This window comes from Lagenorhynchus albirostris, chromosome 8, assembly GCF_949774975.1.
Source record: "Lagenorhynchus albirostris chromosome 8, mLagAlb1.1, whole genome shotgun sequence".
Taxonomy (NCBI): domain Eukaryota; kingdom Metazoa; phylum Chordata; class Mammalia; order Artiodactyla; family Delphinidae; genus Lagenorhynchus; species Lagenorhynchus albirostris.
In genome coordinates, this window is record NC_083102.1 from 86,497,036 (window position 1) to 86,520,417 (window position 23,382).

At 37.7% G+C, this 23,382-nt stretch overlaps 1 protein-coding gene across 2 annotated transcripts in view; it reads right to left on the bottom strand.

The window, feature by feature from the left end:
- The window catches only part of RELN (reelin), a 516,315-nt gene that overhangs the window by 152,561 nt on the left and 340,372 nt on the right, over window positions 1–23,382 (bottom strand). For both annotated transcript variants that reach the window (XM_060157241.1, XM_060157242.1), the window contains exons 14-20: window positions 22,177–22,385; window positions 21,298–21,426; window positions 20,496–20,605; window positions 18,486–18,552; window positions 11,462–11,695; window positions 10,636–10,797; window positions 5,827–6,063 (exon numbers count right to left, since the gene is read on the bottom strand). In XM_060157241.1, coding sequence (XP_060013224.1) covers window positions 5,827–6,063; window positions 10,636–10,797; window positions 11,462–11,695; window positions 18,486–18,552; window positions 20,496–20,605; window positions 21,298–21,426; window positions 22,177–22,385 — 1,148 coding nt within the window. The remainder of the gene's footprint in view (window positions 1–5,826; window positions 6,064–10,635; window positions 10,798–11,461; window positions 11,696–18,485; window positions 18,553–20,495; window positions 20,606–21,297; window positions 21,427–22,176; window positions 22,386–23,382) is intronic.

Genomic DNA, 23,382 nt, shown 5'->3' on the forward strand with positions numbered 1-23,382 from the left:
TTTCTTCTCTTGTGTTTCCCACTTAGAGAAGTTCCTATAGCATTTGTTGTAGAGCTGGTTTAGTGGTGTTGAATTCTCTTAGCTTTTGCTTTTCTGTAAAGCTTTTGATTTCTCCATTGAATCTGAATGAGATTCTTGCCGGGCAGAGGAATCTTGGTTGTAGGTTCTTCCCTTTCATCACTTTAAATATGTCATGCCCTCCCTTCTGGCTTGTAGAGTTTCTGCTGAGAAATCAGCTGTTAACCCTATGGGAGTTCCCTTGTATTTTATTTATCATTTTTCCCTTTCTGGTTTCAAATTTTTTTCTTTCTTTTGTTTTTGCCAAATTGATTACTATGTGTCTTGGTGTGTTTCTCTTTGGATTTATCCTGTATGGAAGTCTCTGTGTTTCCTGGACTTGGGTAGCTATTTCCTTTCCCATGTCAGGCAAGTTTTTGACAATAATCTCTTCAAATATTTTCTCTGGTCCTTTCTCTCTCTCTTCTCCTTCTGGGACCCCTATAATGCGAATGTTGTTGTGTTTAAGAGGTCTCTTAGGCTGTCTTCATTTCTTTTTATTCTTTTTTCTTTATTCTGTTGCCCAGCAGTGAATTCCACCATTCTGTCTTCCAGGTCACTTATCCGTTCTTCTGCCTTAGTTATTCTGCGACTGATTCCTTCTAGTGTAGTTTTCATTTCAGTTATTGTATTGTTCGTCTCTGTCTGTTTGTTCTTTAATTCTTCTAGGTCTTTGTTAAACATTTCTTGCATCTTCTCAATCTTTGCCTCCATTGTTTTTCCGAGGTCCTGGATCATCTTCACTATCATTATTCTGAATTCTTTTTCTGGAAGGTTGCCTATCTCCACTTCATTTAGTTGTTATTCTGGGGTTTTATTTTGTTCCTTCATCTGGTACATAGCCCTCTGCCTTTTCATCTTGTCTATCTTTCTGTGAATGTGGGTTTTGTTCCACAGGCTGCAGGATTGTAGTTCTTCTTGCTTCTGCTGTGTGCTCTCTGGTGGATGAGGCTACCTAAGAGGCTTGTGCAAGTTTCCTGATGGGAGGGAATGGTGGTGGGTAGAGCTGGCTGTTGCTCTGGTGGGCAGAGCTCAGTAAAACTTTAATCCGCTTGTCTGCTGATGGGTGGGGCTGGGTTGCTTCCCTGTTGGTTGCTTGGCCTGAGGCAACCCAACACTGGAGCCTACCTGGGCTATTTGGTGGGGCTAATGGCGGACTCTGGGAGGGCTCATGCCAAGGAATACTTCCCAGAACTTCTGCTGCCAGTGTCCTTGATCTCACAGTGAGACACAGCCACCCCCTGCCTTGGCAGGAGACTCTCCAACACTAGCAGGTAGGTCTGGTTCAGTCTCCTATGGGGTCACTGCTCCTTCCCCTGCATCCTGATGCGCACACTACTTTGCACATGCCCTCCAAGAGTGCAGTCTCTGTTTCCCCCAGTCTTGTCAAAGTCCTGCAATCAAATCCCACTAGTTCAAAGTCTGATTCTCTAGGAATTCTTCCTCCTGTTGCCAGACCCCCAGGTTGGGAAGCCTGACATGGGGCTCAGAACCTTCACTCCAGTGGGCGGTCTTCTGTGGTATAAGTGTTCTCCAGTTTGTGAGTCACCCACCTAGCAGCTATGGGATTTGATATTATTGTGATTGCGCCCCCTCCTACCATCTCATTGTGGCTTCTCCTTTGTCTTTGGATGTGGGGTATCTTTTTTGGTGAGTTCCAGTGTCTTCCTGTCGATGACCGTTCAGTTAGTTGTGATTCCGGTGCTCTCGCATGAGGGAGTGAGCACATGTCCTTGTACTCAGCCATCTTGAACCAATCTCTCTCTATCTTTCATTTTATTAATGTGGTATATCACTTGACTGATTTTCACATGTGGAACTACCCTTGTGTCCCAGGAATAAATCCCACTTTATCATGGTATATATTCTTTTAATGTGTTGTTGAATTAGATTTGCTAGTATGTTGCTGAGGATTTTTGTATCTATGTTCATCAGGAATCTTGGTCTGTAATTTTCTTTTCTCATGACACCCTTGCTTAGTTTTGGTGTCAGAGTAATGCTGGCCTTGTAAAATGGGTTTCGAAGTATTCCTCTCTCTTCTATACTTTTTGGAGGACTTTGAGAAGAACTGGTATTAATTCTTAGAATGTCTAGTAAAATTCACCAGTGAAGCCCTCTCTTTATCTTTTGTGTATCTACTCTGAGTTTTTACTTTGTGGATACCATGAGGTTTATATAAAACGTCTTACATTTGTAACAGTCTATTTTAAACTGATAACAACTTAAGTCAAATGCACACTAAAGCTCTGTATTTTTACCCCCCTCCACCATGTTTCATGTTTTAGGTGTCATAATTTACATCTTTTTTATCTTGTCTATCTGTTAACAAATTATTATAGTTACAGCTATTTTTTTTTTACTATTTTTGTCTTTTAACCTTCATACTAGATTTATAAGTGATTTACTCACTACCACTACAACATGAGAGTATTTTGAATTTAACTATATATTTACCCTTAGCTGTGAGATTTACACTTTTATACCTGTTCCTGTTATTAACTAGAGCCCTTCTGTTTCAGCTTGAAGACTGTCCTTTATCACATTTCTTGTAAAGCCCATCTAGTGGTGAACTCCTTTAGCCTTTGCCTGTCTGGAAAACTCCTTATCTCTTCTACTAAAACGAAATGCCAATTCTAATATGCTATGATGACCATACCCTCATAGTTTTACATATTTTGAAACCAAAACTCTAGATAATATGATAGCAATGTCCTTTCCACCTGTATACTTAGCTAGTCTACTAGATAAGACAGAGGAATGTAAAGGTCCCTTGGTATTATCACTAATAGTATTAGTCAAATAATCTTTAATAAATCTCAATTAAAATAACTCCCTTAGTGATCTTAAAATATATGGAAGAGGCTTTAAAGACTATTTTTAGAACACAAAGCAGACAGAGGTTCTGATTTCAGACACTATGTATGGAAGAAAGGAAAGTACTACAAATAATTAAAGGCAATTCATTTCCCCATGGAAAAATGTGCTCTAAGATGACATATTGTAAAGTGATTTATAGCATATTGACTGTAGTTCTTCTAATGAAAAAACAATTGTCCAAGTTTTCCCTGGAGAACACTCTCAGTAACAACAATCCATGCTCATGAAAAGCCATGAGTTAGAAAATGAGAACCAAATGAACTCTCAGCTGGCAAAAGCCAACAATAATTAATTTAACACCAGTCATTTATACAGAACGTGTATACATTTCAAAATTTCCCTTGAGAAAAACAGGTCATTGAACGGCAGAGGCCACATATTTGAATATGTTCAAAGAATTTTAACTTAATAACATGCTCCAAAGGTTTTACATTAAAAAAAAACCTTGTTTTTAGGACTAGGTAGTTATGATAAATAGTTGGTCAATATCATCATTTGAATTTCAGTATCGTAATAAGTGTTTCTGAAAAACATCGCTAAAGTGAGTTCACACTGAACTTGGAACTTGGACTATATATTCTTCAACAGCAGCAGAGAGAAAACGGTGTCATTAAATGGGGCTTTATTCTGATTCATTGGCTAAGAAAGTGGGAATAGTTTGAAATCTTCCATGTTGTTTCATTTTAATGAGCAGAGAGCATTTTTCATGTCCTTATTAAAGCGGTTAATGTGTTTCTCTAGTCTCATTATCACCACCAGAGTATAGTCTCTGTTGTTTCATAGCCAAGACAACTCCTTTTCGTTTCAGAGAAGTCAAATTTGATTGCTCACATGTGGTTGTTAATGAAACTCCTGTGGCGCTGCTCAAGGTGCCCATGGGGATTGTACAATTATTTATATTTTCTTATGGTTTTCTATAATTATTGTGATTGTACTTTCACAGAGTAAATGTATCTCCACCAATTAAAGCAGTGGTGGGTTAAGAATATTCATCAGACTTGTGTGAAAGGATATTGTTCTTAGGGTTTTGCAAAGCACAGAAATTAAACTGCTGTTATCATGTATTCAACCCAAGTGTTAAAATTAAAATGCTCAGCAACTTTGGAGTTTATCTGAGCAGATGTTAACTATTTAGGAAAAAATAAACATTATACAGGACTTGCATTCATGATATGATTCTTTGTTGTATTCAAAGTGCTGGAAAGAAAAACTGCTACACAAACTTGGGGGATAGTTTATGGTATATGACCAGTTTGGATTATTGTTAATTTAGGTCAATTTAAAATTGCAGAACCATAAAATTCCAAGAAATCTCATTTTGCTTTACATCTTTGTATCTTACTTGCTTCACCCCTTTATTTTCTTTGAAGACTCCAGGACTAAGAAACAGCATGCATAAAAATAAGCATCTGAGGCTATCAACTAGAAAACACACAATAACCTTTCATATTTTGTCATAGAGAAATTTCATTCTATCTAGTTTGACAGTGCTTGCAGCAAAAGTGATCAGCTGTACTTCCATGCCATTAGCTGTCATTTTGATGCTAGAATTTTAGCCTGCTGTGTGTGAGATGTGACTGTCCATGCACAATTCCCATCAAAGGTAATTTTATGTGCAATGGTGTGTAAAATTTACCTCTAATTATGATAAGGTCACTGATGGGTCATTTATGATATGTTCTCGGGAGACAATTGCAGTGAATAGCTTTTGGCAAGATTCATCTGGAGAAATTAAATTGGTCTGACCATGACTCAATAGAAAGTAAAAGACTCTTAGAAAATTATTCCTCAATCATGTTTAAAGTTCTAAAGGAACCCAAAGAGGGGCAGTTTGCACAGTGGTGAAGGTTGTGAGTTTTGAAATTATACAGACCTGAGACTTAACCTAGGATCTCTATGCCTAGAAAGTCCTATCTGATCTGTCTTCTGCATATCTCTTGGCTTCTATTTCTGACATTCACTCCCTCATTACCTGGGCTCCAGCACCATTGGCCTTCTTCCTGGTTTTTGAACATGTCATGGTCACTAATGCTTTGGGAGTCTTTGCACCACAGAGTTTCCTGTAGTTGTACGCTCTTCCTTCAGATCTTCATGTGCCTGGAACTTCCTGCTCTTTTACTTTCCAATTAGTGGAATGTGTTGTATCCACTCTCTGAACTACCCAAACACAGCCTCCTCGTCTCTATCTAAAGTTGCCACCTCCTAACTAGGTAATCACTATTGTGTCATCCTACTGATGTTCTTGAAGTACTAATCATAGTCTTAAGTTATTTATTTACTGCTTAATGTATAATTAAGTTTGCATATGACGATAGGGAGAAAAAAAATCTAAGAATGAAAGGTATCTTGACTAGGAAATCCCACACTCTTGAAACCCCACTGACATTAACTATACAAGTCACTGGTCCAATACTGCTTGATAAAATGGACTAAAAAGAATATCTTTGGGTTGGAGAAACTTCTTGGACTTTATGTAAGACAGCATGAAAATAAAACATGTGATGAGAAATTTTTTTAAAGTAGTCATTAGAGTGATTTCACTTTTCACTATGATCATGATGGACCTCCACGAAGGGAGAATATGTTAGTCACTTTAGTTATTAACACTTCTTGAAGAGGGTTTTTATATGTAATGGTGGGAAAATGAAAATTTGAGATGAATAAATATAGTGAAATTTTATATTTATTTAAATCTATCAGTGTTTTGTTTTTAGTCTTCTTTCCCAAGATAACTTACTTATAGACATAACAGCGACTTTTCAAATGGTTCATGTTCAGCTAATATTTGTCAACAAACAACTAAGTGCTGGATGGACTGGAAGATCATCTTTGGGTTTCAATCCTTAATGCAAATTGTAACAATAACCACAAGAACAAAGATGAAATTCTTACCAAAGGGTCCAGTCATGGCCACAGTACGGCTGAACATTTCCAAGGTAGAATCCCAGAGATTGAGTGACCTCCACAAGATTGGTAAAGTCAAGACTAATGCTATTGAAAAGTACAGATGTCATGATAATCTCATCAATAGCCCATACATCCTCTCCCTGGGAAGAATGATATGGTTGCCACCATCTGAACTGAATTCCAAACTGTCTTGCATCATCTGGTAATTCTACAGAGATTATTCTAAAGGAGAAAATAGAAGTAAAAATTCAGATTACTTTGATTATCTTAAAATACAAACATTTATAGCAGGATCTTTTCTTCCTACGGTATAATATTTGAAAAAAATAATTCTCCCACTATGACAAACATTCTTGAGATTTCCAATTTCCTGTCTGACTCCAACAAAGTCTTCTCAACACATCTAAAACTGTGACTTTGCTTGCACTCAGCTGCTCTCAGAAAAGCTAACTCAATAAAACATAGTTGTCAATGTGGTAGGATTTGCCTAAGTCTGGTAAAGGATCTTGGGCAGCTTGTTACACACATTATACTTTTGGGCTGGTTGGAACCATGGCACTTCCTCATTCCCAGGAGTTCAGCATAGTGTGCGAGGTCACTTGCTGTGTCATGGTGGCTATGACAGTAAACGTGTATCTGACAAATGGGGAAGAAAATTAAGAATAATATCTAATTTCCAGGAGCAATCATTGTACACAGCAGCAAGAACTATATATTAATTGCCACTGCAATGACATCTGCTTGAAAGCTCCATAAATCATAGTACCATGCTGCTCAAATCCGTACACAAGGTGCGATGTGAAACAAATGGCAAATGGAACATTTATCTCCATCAGTGTACAATTATACACCAGGAGAGGTGTTTGCAGTAAACGTACACTGAAGCGACTGAATCTTCTTCCTAGTGAGCAAAGAAAAACTCCCTAAGACAGGTGACTAGCTGGATAACTTAGAAATAAATTATTTAAAAACTTCAATGTCTAAGGCTGGATTTACTGAGAAATTAGATTGATTTTCATATTTGTATTATGTTCATCTTTAGTTATTACACAAAGAAACAGTAAATCGCATCTTGAAAATGTAATTTTTTGCATACTGAAAGTTATTAAAAGTAATATCTATTTTTACTTTAAATAATCTGCATATGAAAATATGGGGTGGAATAACACGATTATCACCATTGATTATTTAAACAGTAAAAAATTGGTAGGACTTTTTGTAATGTGAGAAAATATACTTTTTAAATGATGAGAAATCAATGTTCAAATACAGAAATATAAATTAAAAAACATTTCTTAAACTAAAAAGACATAGTTATAACAGGTTTATGATTTTTTAAAGTACTTTCCACAATCTGCTGAATTTTTTTAACCAATGTGAGTTTATTAAAAGAAAAGTACTTATTAAATACTTATTTCAGTAATTTTCACTTTAATTTTGTAAATATTTATTTATTTATTAAATAATTAAATAACATTTATGTTTACATATCAAATATAGAATAAAATAAACTATATTCAAACTGGCTCAACAATTAAAACATCATGCATTAATTTAATAATTTAATTTGATTAGCATTGTTATTAGAAAATTATAATTTTCTTTTAATATTAATAATTTTAAAAGCAGTTACTGTTCTCGCTGATGAAAATAAATATAATATTAAAAATTAACAACTGAGAAGTAGAATTTTTCGGGCAACTTTAAAGGAAAATAAAGTGCATATGTGTGTGAGAACAGTAACTGAAGTGCCCAATATTTTCCCCAGCAGAGATGTGAAGACTGTGAGTCTGTAGTCAGACTCTTGGTTTAAAGTATGCACTTTGTCACCTCATGATTGATAACTCTGCAGCTTCAGTGAAGGTATTTAACTTGTATGTGCCTTAGCATCTTCATCTGTGAAACTGGGATAATAATATCCTTATGGCAAAGTCAGAGACTTTTTTCTATTTTTCACTAGTGTATCTTAGCACCTAGAATAGTGTCTGGCGTATAAAAAGAGTAACTTCTTGCTGCGTAGATGAAGTACATATTATCAGGATACTCTGACAGAGATTCAAACACAGAGGCACAAGGAGGTTAAAGATTTTCTTTTAGGTTAAGCAGCTTTTAACTGACAATGCCAGGCTATGGACCTAGGGAACATGGCTCTAGAGTCTGCATCCTTTACCTCTACGTTATATCTTGGAGTGGGGTGGGAGTCTCTGCTTTACCACTGTATGCATATTACAGTGGCTGGTTAGAATGGCTATGGAGCCATTTGATCAGAATATTCCTAGATGAGAACCCAGGGACTTAGGTCAACTTTCTGTCTCAAACTTCCTTTTTTGGATAGGTACTAAGCTCATGGATTTCCTGTAATCAAATATAATAATCAAGACAAAAATAAAATATAATTAGACTTCACAATAATTTTAGAATAAGAAACCAAGCCCTATAATTAAGAAAAATCTAGAATAATTTGTCTCACCAAAAATATATAGTTTTATATTAATAAGAATGCCAATTAGTTCACAAGGCAGTCTAGTCAGTTAGAATTAAAAGATTAACTTAGATATATTTACAGACTTTAACTTTTATTAATATCAAGCAGATAGAGTTCTTTCACTTACTGAGTGAATTATACGTAAGGAAATTATTAGAAATCAGCTAGGAATAACAGTAGTTAGCCAACTATCACATCTAATTTATGGATCACACTTCATTTTCGAACAACCATGGCAGAAAGGAACAATATGGAATTCACAGCAATTACAGACAGCAATTTATCCTGAAGAAAACACAACAAATGGCTAAAGGCATCAATAATTAACTGTCTCATGCAGAGTTTACATGGTTTGTACTATTTCTCATATAAAACATAATTTAGTGCCTAGAATATATCAAATTCTACTTCTGCCATGTCACCTTTTATTAATATTTATAAGAGAGAGGGGGAGGAGGGAAGAGTCTCTTGGACAGAGGCAATATATATAAAATGAAAGTGTTCTTGGTTCCACTACCACATTCTCCTTTTAAAAAAATCTCCCCTCTGATCTTAATCTTTCAAGCTGTGCACATACCTAATGCTGAAAAGCCACCTTGATTCTGCTTAGAAGAAAAATGTTGCTGTCAAATGGCAGACAAGATTAAATGTACCTTTGCAATAGTACATTAAATGTACAATTTCTTTTCATATCAACCAAGATTAATTAAATTTCATGCTACAAATTGATTACTGAATTTTGAAGCTGTCCATCCTTGTTAGAAAAAATTGTGTTTTGGGCCAATTTAACTTAGGACAATGATATTTTCTTCATGCTTTCATCATTTTTATTATCACCTTGATTTTTGCTTAATTTTCTTTTAATGCTTATTATGGAGAACGTATGAAATGTTTCTTTGGGATTCATATGTCTCTACTGAGTGAGAAAGTTGAGTTTAGTCTTACATTTACCCTTATAGGGAAAAGACTCAACACATCTGGTGCATTCTCTTAAATTTTACAACATATAGTATTTACCACTCATAATAGTTGTTAACTATTATCTCTGTTACATGCTACTTCATCTTCTAATGAAAATAAAAGTTCTCATCTATTTGCAAATACTTAAATGAAGGGATAGCTCTAGGCAGAATTTTAAAGTATATAAACTCTATCATCATTGCCCCTGTCCTTCTGCCATGGTGCCAACGCACACTTCAGTGCCCAAAGTCCTCACTCTTTTTTTTTTCTTTTGCGGTACGCGGGCCTCTCACTGTTGTGGCCTCTCCCGTTGCGGAGCACAGGCTCCGGACGCGCAGGCTCAGCGGCCATGGCTCACAGGCCTGGCCGCTCCGCGGCAGGTGGGATCTTCCCGGACCGGGGCACGAAGCCGTGTCCCCTGCATCGGCAGGCAGACTCTCAACCACTGCGCCACCAGGGAAGCCCTCCTCACTGTTTCACATCTTTCCATGATCAACATGTATGTACTTCTAGGAAGGTAAACTGTATTAGCTCTTTATATTGGAAAGTGAATGTAAGTCACAGTGATACCTCCTCTAGTGCTATTTTAACTTTCCCATCCTCCTCTTCTCCTGCTATTTTAAAGGAATTTCAGTGAGCAAGTCAATAAGTGTTCTAGAAAAGGAGAGGACTCTCTGGACTCTTCCGAAATCGTATCACAAATGCTGATTACCACTCTCCCAAACTGAAGGATGGCCCTATTTCAAGTAAAACTTAAATCTCACAATTGTGACTACATATTATGAAATATATAAGCCAAAGAAAAATAGAAGTGGCCTGAAGAAAGGGTTTTAAATACAGCCTCCACTCCACCTTTGCCAGGGACTCTATACATGCTAGAAAAGCTTCTTCATACTCATTACTTAATTATATTACATGCAAATTGGTCATCAGATTTTATGAGTTATTATCTCATATAATTTATTATAATATATTATCATACATTGCTAAAAATATTTATCAACAGCATTTATAATTTAGTACCATATTAAAATCGTACCTAATAGTTTGCACTATAGTTGAATAAGGAAAGTAGTGTTAGTTATTTTTCTCTTGCCTAGGTATCAAAATATTTCCCTTAGATACACATTTCAGAATATGAGAATAAATTTCTTCAAATTACCAGAAGTCAGTAGGGCAAATGAATTACAAGAAGGCAGCTTTCTAGCTTTTCATTGCAAGAGGCATCAATCTTTGTCCTCACCATCTCTCAATGCAAAAGCATCTGGACTCTTACACCACTTGAATGATGATTTCCCCAGAAAGGAGATATCACCCTTACCATTTTTTCCAAGTGTTTTCCAACATACCTGGGCTCATGATAGTTGAGATATGAATAATGCTCCAAGAGTTTCCAAGTTATCCCATTATCATAAGAATAATGCAATAAAACACCTTCACCAGGCTGGTCAGGGGCTTTGCATGTGCTCAGAACAGACTTGCTCCCCAGCCTCAACGTGAACTGGAGAAACCTAGACACGAATTGTCTATAATTAGTGTGCATAAACATTTTAAACCATAACATTCATTTTGGCTTTTAAAGAATTTTGAACAAATTTAAATAAACTACTCAAAAGCTGTAGGTTTCCACTCATCCCTCTTCTACAAAATGTAAGTAATTTCACTGTGAGATGTATGACTATATGTAGAAGATGAGGTCACTGCATGTGTTTTGTAGACAGATATATCTATACAAATATAACGGTATGTTTATACATATTTGTATATTACATACTTGTGTACATACAGTTAAAACGCCAATCATTCTTTTGCTGCATTATTTATTAAGCACTGGGGGAAGGAGAGATGTAGAGTAAATCTAATCAGCCTCTGCAAGCTGTCAAATAAATAAAACTACATAAATAATTAACTAGCCCTTGGCTTAAGAACAGTTTTGATGCTAACAGTTCATATTTTAAAAAATCTAGTCAGTCATTAGTATCTTAACGTCATCAGTGAGCCTTTTAATTTATTAAAAACCAGGGCAAATTAACTCTATATAAACTATAAGCTTCCTCTCAACCTGGTTGAAAATCAGAAGATATATATTAGTAAAAAAGAAAAAATTGAAAATTAATAGATCTGAATTCAACTGTTATCTTGTTTCTGTATGTATTCCACCCTGCTTTAACTCACCTGGATTGTGAGCTGTCAAGGAAAGATGTAATTAGCTGACGCCTCCCATCTTTGTTGAAAACCAGGGCCTTACCACTGGCCAAGACACCACAGCCAAAGCTGACTTCAGCACCACGGATAGAGTAAAAGTTATGGTATGAGGAGAGCCTGGAACTGCCGAAGCTTTCAGAAATAAACATTGGGAATGTCTGGGATGCCATCTCACAAGCTGGGCCAGAAAATCCAGGGTCACACCTGAAAAAGAAACAATGATATTCAATCTTAAACTGTTGGCCCTTTCAGGGATTCCTTTATCCACTTTGGGGATGAGGAAGTCCAGAGGCCAGGACTGGATTGAATGGTAATCAAAGCTCATTCGTCTTTGGAGAATACTGAATGTGAAGACTTGATATGGGAGAAGTAATTGTAAATATCCCAAAAGAATACAGCCTTTGCACAGTCCTGCTGTAAAAAAAGCTTATGATTAAAACAATAATTCAGCACTCACCTTCAACCAATGCCAGTAATTTATCTGCAAATGCATCTATGCTTGTGCACATTTCCAGTTTAAAATCTTTGTAAAAGGTATATTATATGTATATAATTTTATTCACAATGATGTTCATTAAATTTGTAAAAGAAACAACATAAATAAAATACTTCTATAAGATATCTAGAATAAATTTCCTTTATGAACAAATGTAAAAATACACATTCTGTTTTTGACAGTAATTACTGGAAATATTTGGAAAAGATTGGAAACTAGATTGGCATTATAAAGGGAATGTATACACCCTTGACCTAGATAGATGTCCTTAGCAGAACTGTGTTGTCTCTCAGTGGAATTCCACATTAGCGGTGCTTCAAGAAACACACACACACACACACACACACACACACACACACACACACACACACACACACACACACACACACACCAGCCTGCCTGCTGCCATGTAAGGATGTGCTGTATTTATGTTAGCTGACTAGAATATATATGGAGCTCCCTGAGTCTTCTGTCAGTGAGAAAACTCATCACAGATGACTTAATAATTAAATATCAGAAACTTTCTATATTTTAAGGAGTTTGCTCATCAGGAATTAGTTTCAAATTCTTTATTTTTACTGCACTATTTCTTTCTCACTATATTTACTATGTTTCCCATTATAAAATTAAATTGGTGTCTTTTTGGGTGGGTGGCAGGTTCTCATCTAAGCATTCAAAACACTCTAAAATTTGAAGCAAGCCTTTTATTTTTATTTATTTATTTTTAATTTTTTATTGAAGTACAGTTGATTTATAATGTTGTGTTAGTTTCTGGTGTACAGCAAAGTGATTCAGTTATACATACCTATATTCTTTTTCATATTCTTTTCCATTATGGTTTATTACAAGATAGTGAATATAGTTCTCTGTGTTATATGATAGGTCCTTGTTGTTTATCTATTATATATATAGTAGAGTGCATCTGCTAATTCCAAACTCCTAATTTATCTTTCTACCACCCCTTTTCCCCTTTGGTAACCGTAAGTTTGTTTTCTATGTTTGAGTCTGTGAAACAAGCCTTTTATAAAGCAAGTGTACCAATGAAGTGATATTATGGCACAACTCATAAGGTTACTTCTTTAGCACTAGTGCAGAAACTGGGATCTATGCTGGCCTCACAGAGGGTCCATGGAGTGTGTGAATGTCCTGAAATCAAATGCCAAATTTTATGTGTATTGGATATTCTTTGGGGGGGGGTTATAGTTATCATCATTTTATCAAAAAGGTTGCACCTTGGGCTTCCCTGGTGGCGCAGTGGTTGAGAGTCCGCCTGCCGATGCAGGGGACACGGGTTCGTGCCCCAGTCCGGGAAGATCCCACATGCCGCGGAGCGGCTGGGCCCGTGAGCCGTGGCCGCTGAGCCTGTGCGTCCGGAGCCTGTGCTCCGCAGCGGGAGGGGCCACAACAGTGAGAGGCCCGCGTACCGCAAAGAAAAAAATATATATATATATACCTATATGTGGAACAATTCTCATGGAAAACTAACCGGAAACTGGCAGAAGAACTCCTATACAGCCAAGGCTGCAAAGAAAGATGGCCATGTAACGAGGCAGGGTGGGAAAAAAAGGCATCAGTTTGGGACCTGTACCTCTGGGAGTGGTCTAAGAGGAAAGGAAGGACTGTATGGTTGGACCCTCACCCTGGGAAGTGAGCCACAGACTGGGCATCCCAGTCCTGGGGGTCCTACATGGAGGAGACAAGCCCCCTTGGCTGCTGGGAGAACAGCTGGGACAGACAGAAGGGCTGGAGAAGCCTAGACTCCACTCGCAAGGAACGTACGGGTGCTGGCTTGCCAACAGACAGGGCAGAGCGAGCTCTGGACCAGTGGCTGCTATCTCGCCGTGCTCCCCAATCCAGGCTAGGTGAACAGTCCGGTCCTGCTCACTCTGCAACATGGCTTGGCATGGGATCTAGGGCAACCAGGACCTGGGAAAAGACTCCATCTAGGGACGCAGAAATGGCCTGGGGTGTGGTCTCGGTAGGGTAGCGGCCATTGCTGCTTCTTACTAAACAGTGCTTCTGAGGCAGCCCAGACCCCCGGTGACAACACAGCTCCACCAGCCCCCACGGTCAACACACTGTGACCCCCATTCCCGGCTGAACAAATGCTCCAACCCTGCCCACATCACAGCTTGGCATTGGATCTAGAGCTGCCAGGTCCTGGGCGAAAACTTGATATAGGGGCACAGGAGCAGCCTGGGGGGCCTGGGGTTTGGGTGGGGCAATGCGGCTTACTCTGGCAGCACCATGAAAGCAGCACAGACCCCTGATGGTAGTGCAGCTGCTGAAGCCCCTGCGACTGGCTCCCAGCCAAGCAAATGCTCCAGCCCTGCCCACTCCATGCCACAGCTTGGTGCTCCATCTGGGGAAGACAGGTCCTGGGAGAAAACTCGATCTAGGGACAAAGAGGAGGCTTGGGGGCTTGGGGTGTGGTCCATGTGGGGCAGCGGCGGCCATTGTTGCGCTTACACACCCCAGAAGCAACCCAGACCTCTGATGGCTGCTCAGCCGCTTCAATTCCTGCAACCACAAGCACCGACCCCCAGTCCCAGCCGAGCAAACTCTCTGGCTCTGCTCACTCCATGCCACAACCTTGCACTAGACCTAGGAAATGACAACAGGCAAAGGATGCAAACTTGGGTTGCATCTGAGCAGAGCTGCAGATACCTACACAAGCAGCACATCAGACTTCTGTAAGTGCAGTAGCCTCACTTACTTCAGCACTCTCCTCCACTGGGGCAAAGGCCCCAGTGCCAGGAGAAGGCATAACGTACACTTAAAGGGAACAGAGCTAGCTGGAGCCCTACCCTCAGGTCTTCCCCTCCAGCAACTGTGGAGCAGACCCCACCCCTGACATGGCTCCAACACTCATGGAGCAGAGAGGAAGTCCCGCCTCACACCTTGCGCAGGCTCTAGCTCCTCCAGCATCAACAACACCCCCTATCAAGGTGATAGTGGCCAGCAGACCCTGAGGAAAGATGTGGGTGGCATCCACGTCAAATCTAGTCCTCACACCAAAGACACTGGGCACATGCAGTCTACATGGGGATGCTCTCACATAAAAACACCCCCTTAGGCTTCCCTGGTGGCACAGTGGTTAAGAATCCACCTGCCAATGCAGGGGACACAGGTTCAAGCATATCATCCTGGTCCAGGATGATACCACATATCATGGAGCAACTCAGCCCATGCGCCACGACCACTGAGCCCGCATGCCACAACTACTGAAACCTGCACACCTAGAGCCTGTGCTCCACAAGAAGAAAAGCCACCGCAATGAGAAGCCCGTGCACTGCAACGAAGAGTGGCCCCCACTCACTGCAACTAGAGAGAGAAAACCCCTGAAAAAAATAATGGAACAGAGATAATTAGTCTACCAGACACGGATTCAAAAATTTGATAATAGGGACTTCCCTGGCAGTCCAGTGGTTAAGACTCTGCCCTTCCAATGCAGAGGGCATGGATTCAATCCCTGGTCAGGGAACTAAGATCCAACATGCCATGTGGTAGGGCCAAAAAAATTTATAAAAGATAAGAAAATTCTTAAAAGTCAAATCACAACTCTCACGTTGTGCATTTAAAAAAAAAAGTTGGTAATATAAATGCTAACTGAATTAAGAAAGACTATCAATATAAATGCAGATCATCTTAACAAGGAACTAGGACCCAATCAAAAACAGATAATTCAATTTCTGAGATAAAAAACACTCTAGAAGCAATGAATAGCCAAATAAATAATACAGAAGAATGCATAAATGATCTGGAAGACAGAATAATGGAAATTAATCAGAACAGCAGACAGAAAAGGAAATGAAAGCAACATATGAGATCTATGGGATAATATAAAACATGCCAACATATGCATAATGGGTTCCAGAAGGAGAAGAGAGAGAAGGGGATCAAAAATGTACTTGAAGAAATTATGGCTGAAAACTTCCCCACCCTAAAGAAGGAAACATATTCAGGTGCAGGAAGCACAGAGGGTCCCAAACAAGATGAACCCAAAGAGACCCACACTAAGACATATAATAAAAATGGCAAAAGTTGAAGATAGAGAATTCTAAAGACAGCAAGAGAAAAACAGTCATACACAAGGGAAACCCTATAAGGCTATCGGTTGATTTCTCTGCAGAAACTTTTCAGGCCATAAGGGAGTGGCATGGTATATTCAACGTCCTGAAAGGGAGAATCTGCAACCTAGGATACTCTACCCAGCCAGATTATCATTTTAAACAGAAGGAGAGACAAAGAACTTCTCAGAGAAGCAAAAACTAAAAGAATTCAGCAATACTAAACTTACCCTAAAATAAATGTTGAAGGGTCTCCTCTAAATGGAAAAAGAAGCAAGAACCTACAGGAAAGGGAAAATCCCAATAGGAAAGGAAAATATATAGTGAGGACTGAAGATCACTTAAATAAGCCAGTATGTAGATTAAAAAACAGAAAAATTATAAACGCAACCATAACTACAATAAACAGTATAGGGATAAGCATGAAGATGTAAAAAATGACAGCCAAAACACAAAATGTGGGTGAGGAAAGTAAAAAATGTAGGTTTTTTAGAATGTATTTGAACTTAAATTATCAGTTTTATCAGTTTAAAGCAAGTAGATATAGTTATGGGTCAACATATATGAACCCACAAATAAAACATATAAAAGAGATACACAAAAATCAAAAAGAAAGAAATTCAAGCATACTACAAAAGAAAATCATCAAGCTACAATAGGAAAAAGAAAAAGAAATGAACAAAGAAGAACTATAAAAACAACTGGAAAACAAGAAATAAAATGGCAATAAGTACATACCTATCAATAATTTTGGAGAGGATGTGGAGAAAAGGGAATTCTTGTACACTTTTGGTGGGAATGTAAATTGGTGCAGCTACTTGGAAAAGAGTATGGAGGTTCCTTAAAAAACTAAAAACAGAACTACCATATGATCCAACAATTCCACTCCTGGGTATATATCCGGAAAAAACAAAAACTCTAATTTGAAAAGATACGTGCACCCCAATGTTCATAGCAGTACTATTTATAATAGCCAAGATATAGAAGCAACCCAAGTGCCCATTACAGATGATTTACATTAGAGGATGTGGTATATATAATATATAAAATGGAATATTACTCAGCCATAAAGAAGAATGAAATGCTGCCATTTGCAGCAATGTGGATGGACCTAGAGAATATTATGCTTTTTGAAATAAGTCAGAAAGAGAAAAACAAATACTATATGATATCACTTATGTGTGGAATCTAAAAAATAATACAAATTAATGTATATAGCAAAACAGAAACAGATTCACAGACACAGAAAACAAACTTGTGATTATGGAAGGGGAGAGGGAGAGGAGAGAGACAAATTAGGGGTAGGGGATTAACAGATACAAACTACTATATATAAAATAGATAAAACAAAGATTTACTGTATAGCACAGGGAACTAAATAACCTATAAAGAAATATAACCTGCAAAAATACTAAATCACTATGATGTACACCTGAAACTAACACAATATTGTAAAGCAAGTATACTTCAATTAAATAACAAAGTTAACCCGACACTCTAATCTCAGTGGTGACCAATGTCTTGCCTCATATATATAATTTCTAAATGATCAGGTTCAAAGCACTTTTATGATTTTTTAATGATTTTTTAAATGAGTTTTCCATTAATTAATTATTTAACTGGCTAATTAATGACTCTTTTTTGTTTGGAGGACAAGAAGAGAGACTAGATGATCCATTGTTGAAAACTTATCTGTATAAAAAAGACTGTGGTTTCAGTAATTCTCAGGATATCTTATAATTAAATATGATAGGTGAATGACATAATGACTATCCATTCTTGCTATAAATAAATATAATGCAATGCTCCGATGGTGACCGGATATTAAACTGTTTATGTGTAATTTCATACTTCATATTCAACATCATTATTATATAAAATTCTTTATATATCATTTTGAAGACTCAAAAGATTTTCAAAAGTAAGCAAGATTTGAAGTTACATTTAGAGATGATGAATTTTCTTATCAAATCTGTTAATTTGGCCCACTCCAGTTTCCTTGAACATTGGGTCTATGGGTCATTATTGATTTTTATAATTCATTTACAAAGCATGCCAGGAATTAAAATATGACTCATGAACACTAGAACACCAATATGGGGAAATACCATATTGAAGACACTAAAGATGGAAAAGGCAGCCATCAAACTATGAAGAATTCCAATTTGTTCACGAATTTACATGAAGTATGCTACATCTGTTCACAACTTAGCCTAACAGAAAATTTATTTATTAAGCAACTTCCACTTACAAAATACGTTTAATATTCTATTACACTTAAATTCCATTTGGAGTATGCTACTTTTAGTCTTGCAAAGACCTTAAAAGCCTAAAAACGAAATTAAAACAAACTAATATGACCCATGGTTTCAGTAGATAAAGCACATATCAAAAAAGAGAAGTATAGATATGACTCAGAACTGCTTACTTGCAACCATGTCGAGTGCACTGTCCTCTGCCAGAACAGAATCTGAGACACGATGGACCAACATAAACTGCAGGGCAAAAGAGAGCATGTGAAAGATGGCAAAACCACTGGGAAGACGACCAAGGACACCATCAGCATGGGAAACAATTTTGTGAAGCAATACCCATGAAATCTCGTTCCTTGTATGTATGTTGTGCACAGGAATCCAGATGACATATAGAGTGCTGCGTGACAAGGTAAGTGCTTAGTTACAAATCTGCCAGAACTCTTTTAACTTAAATAATCCTTTCAAGATTTTAATCTTTCATAGCAGAGAAAGTAGGGCCATGTGATTTGGGTTCCTTAATGGAGTCTCTTCCGCTAACGTGATTTCAGGCAGAATGTTAGTGCTTCTGTTTTGAACTCTCCACAAAGTTTATATTCTTCAGGTGGAAATAAAGAATTTAGAAAGGATCAATTTGATATATCAAAAAATAAATAGATTATAATTTAATTTAAAAAAACTATAATTTCATTTTCATCTGAGGAAAATCTATACCACGGCAGATGATTGTTATATGTATTTCTAAACATTAATTCATCCTTCCTGTAGTGGGGAGTTAAAATCTGTGGTTGAGCATAAAGTCTTCTCTACAATGCAGACCTTTTTTTAAATGGTGGGCTTGACTGATAATGATCTTACAAACCTAAATTCTAACCTTGGGAATGCTGAGAAAAGGGCCCCTGACTGTCGAATGGTAGGTTCTGAGATACTCAGACTCAAATACAATGCAGACCTTTTTTTAAATGGTGGGCTTGACTGATAATGATCTTACAAACCTAAATTCTAACCTTGGGAATGCTGAGAAAAGGGCCCCTGACTGTCGAATGGTAGGTTCTGAGATACTCAGACTCAAATACATTTAAAGATATTAAACCTTTTGATAATCAGTACAGCTCATAAGGTCTTTGAAGTCTGGGTCTTTTATTGGTCTTCTTTGAATACAGATTGTTTAAAAAATTTACATTGGCTCATCACCAAATTATCTTGCCTGAAGTTACTCCTGAGTTTCAAGAATGTAAAACTTCTTGAATTATGTATCAATTTTTAAATTTTCAAAAATAACAAAAATATTATTGAGAGATGGAAAATCAGCATGAAACAACAGTGTAGGCTTTTCCTGCTTTATAAAATGGACACAAGTCAGTGGCTATACTACTAAATTTGCTTAAGTATTGATATTTTGTCCTTCCTTCCTTCCCTCTACTTCATTGTAGTATAACTCTTCAGTCAGACTTATATACTCTCTGAAAATAGGGAATCTATGAATCTGCCTGTAATGAGAATTATTAAGAGTTGGCTATTAATAAAAAATATAAGAAATTTACAGTCATGCATTCCAATAGATTAAATATTATCTTTTCTCAGTGCACTTGTCATAAGTGATATTGGCTTTAATGTAATGCAACAACATTGTTTATCAACAATTCACTTAAAAGTTAAAGATAACAGGATATTTTATGTATTTCTGAATTTTCCTTTTATACTGTTTTCTGAAAAAGAGGTAAAAGTTTCACTTCAGAAGTTTCATTTTAGAGATGACGTTTCCTGATGTGTGGTGTCTGCATCTACAGGAGAAGCATTCCAGATGTTGTGGTAGCTACTAAGAGAAGAATGGGTCTTATTTTAATACATGCAGGATGGTATGTATGTTAATTTTGTAGAAAACATTCAGGGAAAATGTTAGGATATCCCTTGTCATCAACTACAAGCCTGAGTTTCACGACTTTATGCATTTTAAAATAATGTATGTTGCAACATTCTAGCCTCTAATATTGCTGACTCCGCTGTCTTTTTTTCTGATTGTGCATCCCTGGGCTTCTAACGGAATGCAAAGGAGAAAGGGAAGAAAGGGCATTTAATGAATCGCGAGACCATGACTTAGAACGGTGATTAAGTCTGTGCTGATGAACAAAAGCACAGGAAGATGCTACATCAATGGCATGTGATTATGACAGACATAAACTAACCATTATCAATTGCCCACATGTTTCCAAGGATTGGTCCCATTTGTCTCCAGCAAATTCTGGTATCCCGGGTTAGTGCTGCGTTAGGAAGAGGAATCGTTATTCGGTTCCACCTGCAAGAAATTTAGCACAAAAGAGCTTCTTAGCACAAAACAGCTTCACATCCATGTTCACATCTTTTGAATCTATTTTACATGCTTTTGAAGTTCTAGTCTCTGTATGCTTGAGATAGCACTTAAGTTTGGTAATGAACTCTTTAAATTCACCTGTGGAGTTTGTTGATCTATTTATCTAGTGCTTATCCTGTAAAGTGGCAAGTATTTTACATAGTCATCTTTAATTCTCTTAACAGTCCTTAAGGGGGTGAATCATTGTCCTTAATTTACGTGGAAAGTTAGAGTAAATAGCATTACACAAGTATCAATAGCCGGCAGAACCAGGATTTGAGCCCAGGTTCAATTCCAAAGCTTGACTTTCTTCCACTTGTCTATCTTTTCTTAAGTGAGTATTTTGGCAATAAGCCTTATGGCAGTAACTATAGGGTCATCGTATAGAACTTAAATTTATGTAATCCAAAATATAAAAGCCAAATACCTAAAGAATGAATGACTCTACAAATTGTGATCTTGCATCAGATTTACCAAAGTTACTGTCTGTTTTAAAAATGAGATCACTACTAAATCAGATGAAAAAGAGAAGGCAGCTTCCTTACCTGTTATGCCAAAAACACTAATCTCAGGCTTACTCATCGACTTTGAGTCTGCAACATGGATTCAGATCTCTTGCTATGTTAGAATGCACTCACCCACTGTAGTTTTCTGAGGAGTAGATCGTGCTGTGGGGAAGGTGCGGTCCAGCACAGATCTCAGGCAAACATTCAGTGTGGAGCAGGGACCAGGAACGCCCATGGTTGGTAGAAAACTCTAAGCTGACACTGATAACACCAGACCAAGCACAACAGAAAAGGGGCAAAGATAACAAATGTAATGAAATGACTCATCTCTGGCGAGGTACACTAAACATCTGTAGAACTACTGTACAAATTAAGATGCTGTTTCCAAAGCATCTTCCGTTCTACTGAAGTCTGACCAGCTTTCAAAAGGCAAGCAGTTAATTTACTGCTATAGAAACAAAATATGTTTTAAAGACAGCGAATGCGAACTTGAGTTTGTGCTCCTGAATCTGATAGATGGCAAGGCAATTACCATGTCTCACACTGCCGTTTCATCCTGTGAATGTCAGACTGACAAAATCCTTAGAAAGGACAAGGGCAACACTTCAGCAAGTGAAACCGAGAAGTCATAGCTCTTGAAGTGCTAATTGATTTCTGTGCCTATTATTACGGGGTCACTAACCAACTGGGGTCAAGCTTTTCTTTGGTTGTTTTTTCTGCTCTCTCAGCAATCTGTCGGAATGGATGGCTGCCACAGCTCCTCCAAACACCTCTGATACCTAAGACCAAGCTCTTAGAATAAAGCCATTTCTAATCAAAATCTATCTAATCATACTCTACATATTAATTGAAGAACTTTTTTCTTCCTTTGAGGGAAAGTGTGTGTTTTGTTAATGGATATTTTATTAAAAATTCAGCTGAAAACCTACTGAGAAGTTGCTCTGATTTAATAGCCAGGTCCACGTGTTTATTGTTAATTTGTCCACAGGCGCACAGAATGCGGCTTCCTACCTGTTCCCAGGTTGCTGTGTTCCACATCCCAGATTAATGGAAAACTGTATCATGTGAGACATTGTAGAAGGGAGAACAGGTAAGACGTGGAAAAAATCTATGGCCCAGACATTCCTATTATGTCCTTGATGGTTCTTTTGTCTGAGACAAAATCTGGTAGCAGGAGTCTGAAGTTCAGGATTGATGACTACAGAAACCAAAGATGGAACCTTCAAAACAAAGGAAACCAAAATCACTCATAACCTTCCCTACGGGAGTCTGTGAATTCTCCTAAATTCAATCTTGCAATTACTATGTACATAACTGCCGTTGATTAAGCACCAAGCAATATTCTGTATGTTCCATTTGTTATTTCATGTAGAAGATGCTGTCCTCATGGGGCACTCATTTTAGTCACTCAGAATTCCTCCTTTGCAGACACCTGGAACTCCCTGTGTGTGACTGATCAGGCCCTCTCTACCTGAAGATAAACTGGTTTAAGGTCTTTAAAAGTTACCAAAGCATATGTATCCATTTTATCTACCTTAGCACAAGATAAAAGCAACTTATTTACATTTCGTCATCAGTCTTCTTTTAAAGTGTATTGTATAATATGAATTCTTTGCCGAACTAGGTATTCTGAAAATAGGACTCTAAGTGGACACAGCCAGAGCAAAGAGTTAATCCACGATAACTGACGTATTGATTTGGTCTGAGGCATGCAGCTGACCAGAGCGGGTGGAACCCTACCTAGTCACAGCTGGAAGAGTGGTCCATTATGAAATCCCAAATGGTATAACTTGGGTGACCGTAGCATGTGGAGTGTACTGGGTACTTTCTTTGGTTGTTCCCTATTCTAGCCTTGATGCTTATCTCCTGTCTTCCTAACTGAAGCTATGAGATGCTAGAGGCTGGCTGTGTTCAAGCTTTTTAAAGTCCCGAAGGTGCCATCAACGTGGAGGGAAGGCTAACTAGTAATGAATGTGTGAGTGTACTCTCAGCACAAATACATCTACTATTAGAAGAGGATAATTTTCTACCTTGTGATAAGCATCACATAATTTTGAAGATGTTTGCAAATAACTAGAGCCAACATCTGTCCTAAATCCAAAGGGCAAATCTCTGGCTCCAAAGACTCAATCTCTGGCTCAAATTATCAAAGAAAAAAGCAAAGGTAATAGCAATCTGTACTTTTACAATGTCTTCTGCCTAGGAAACCTCAAATGC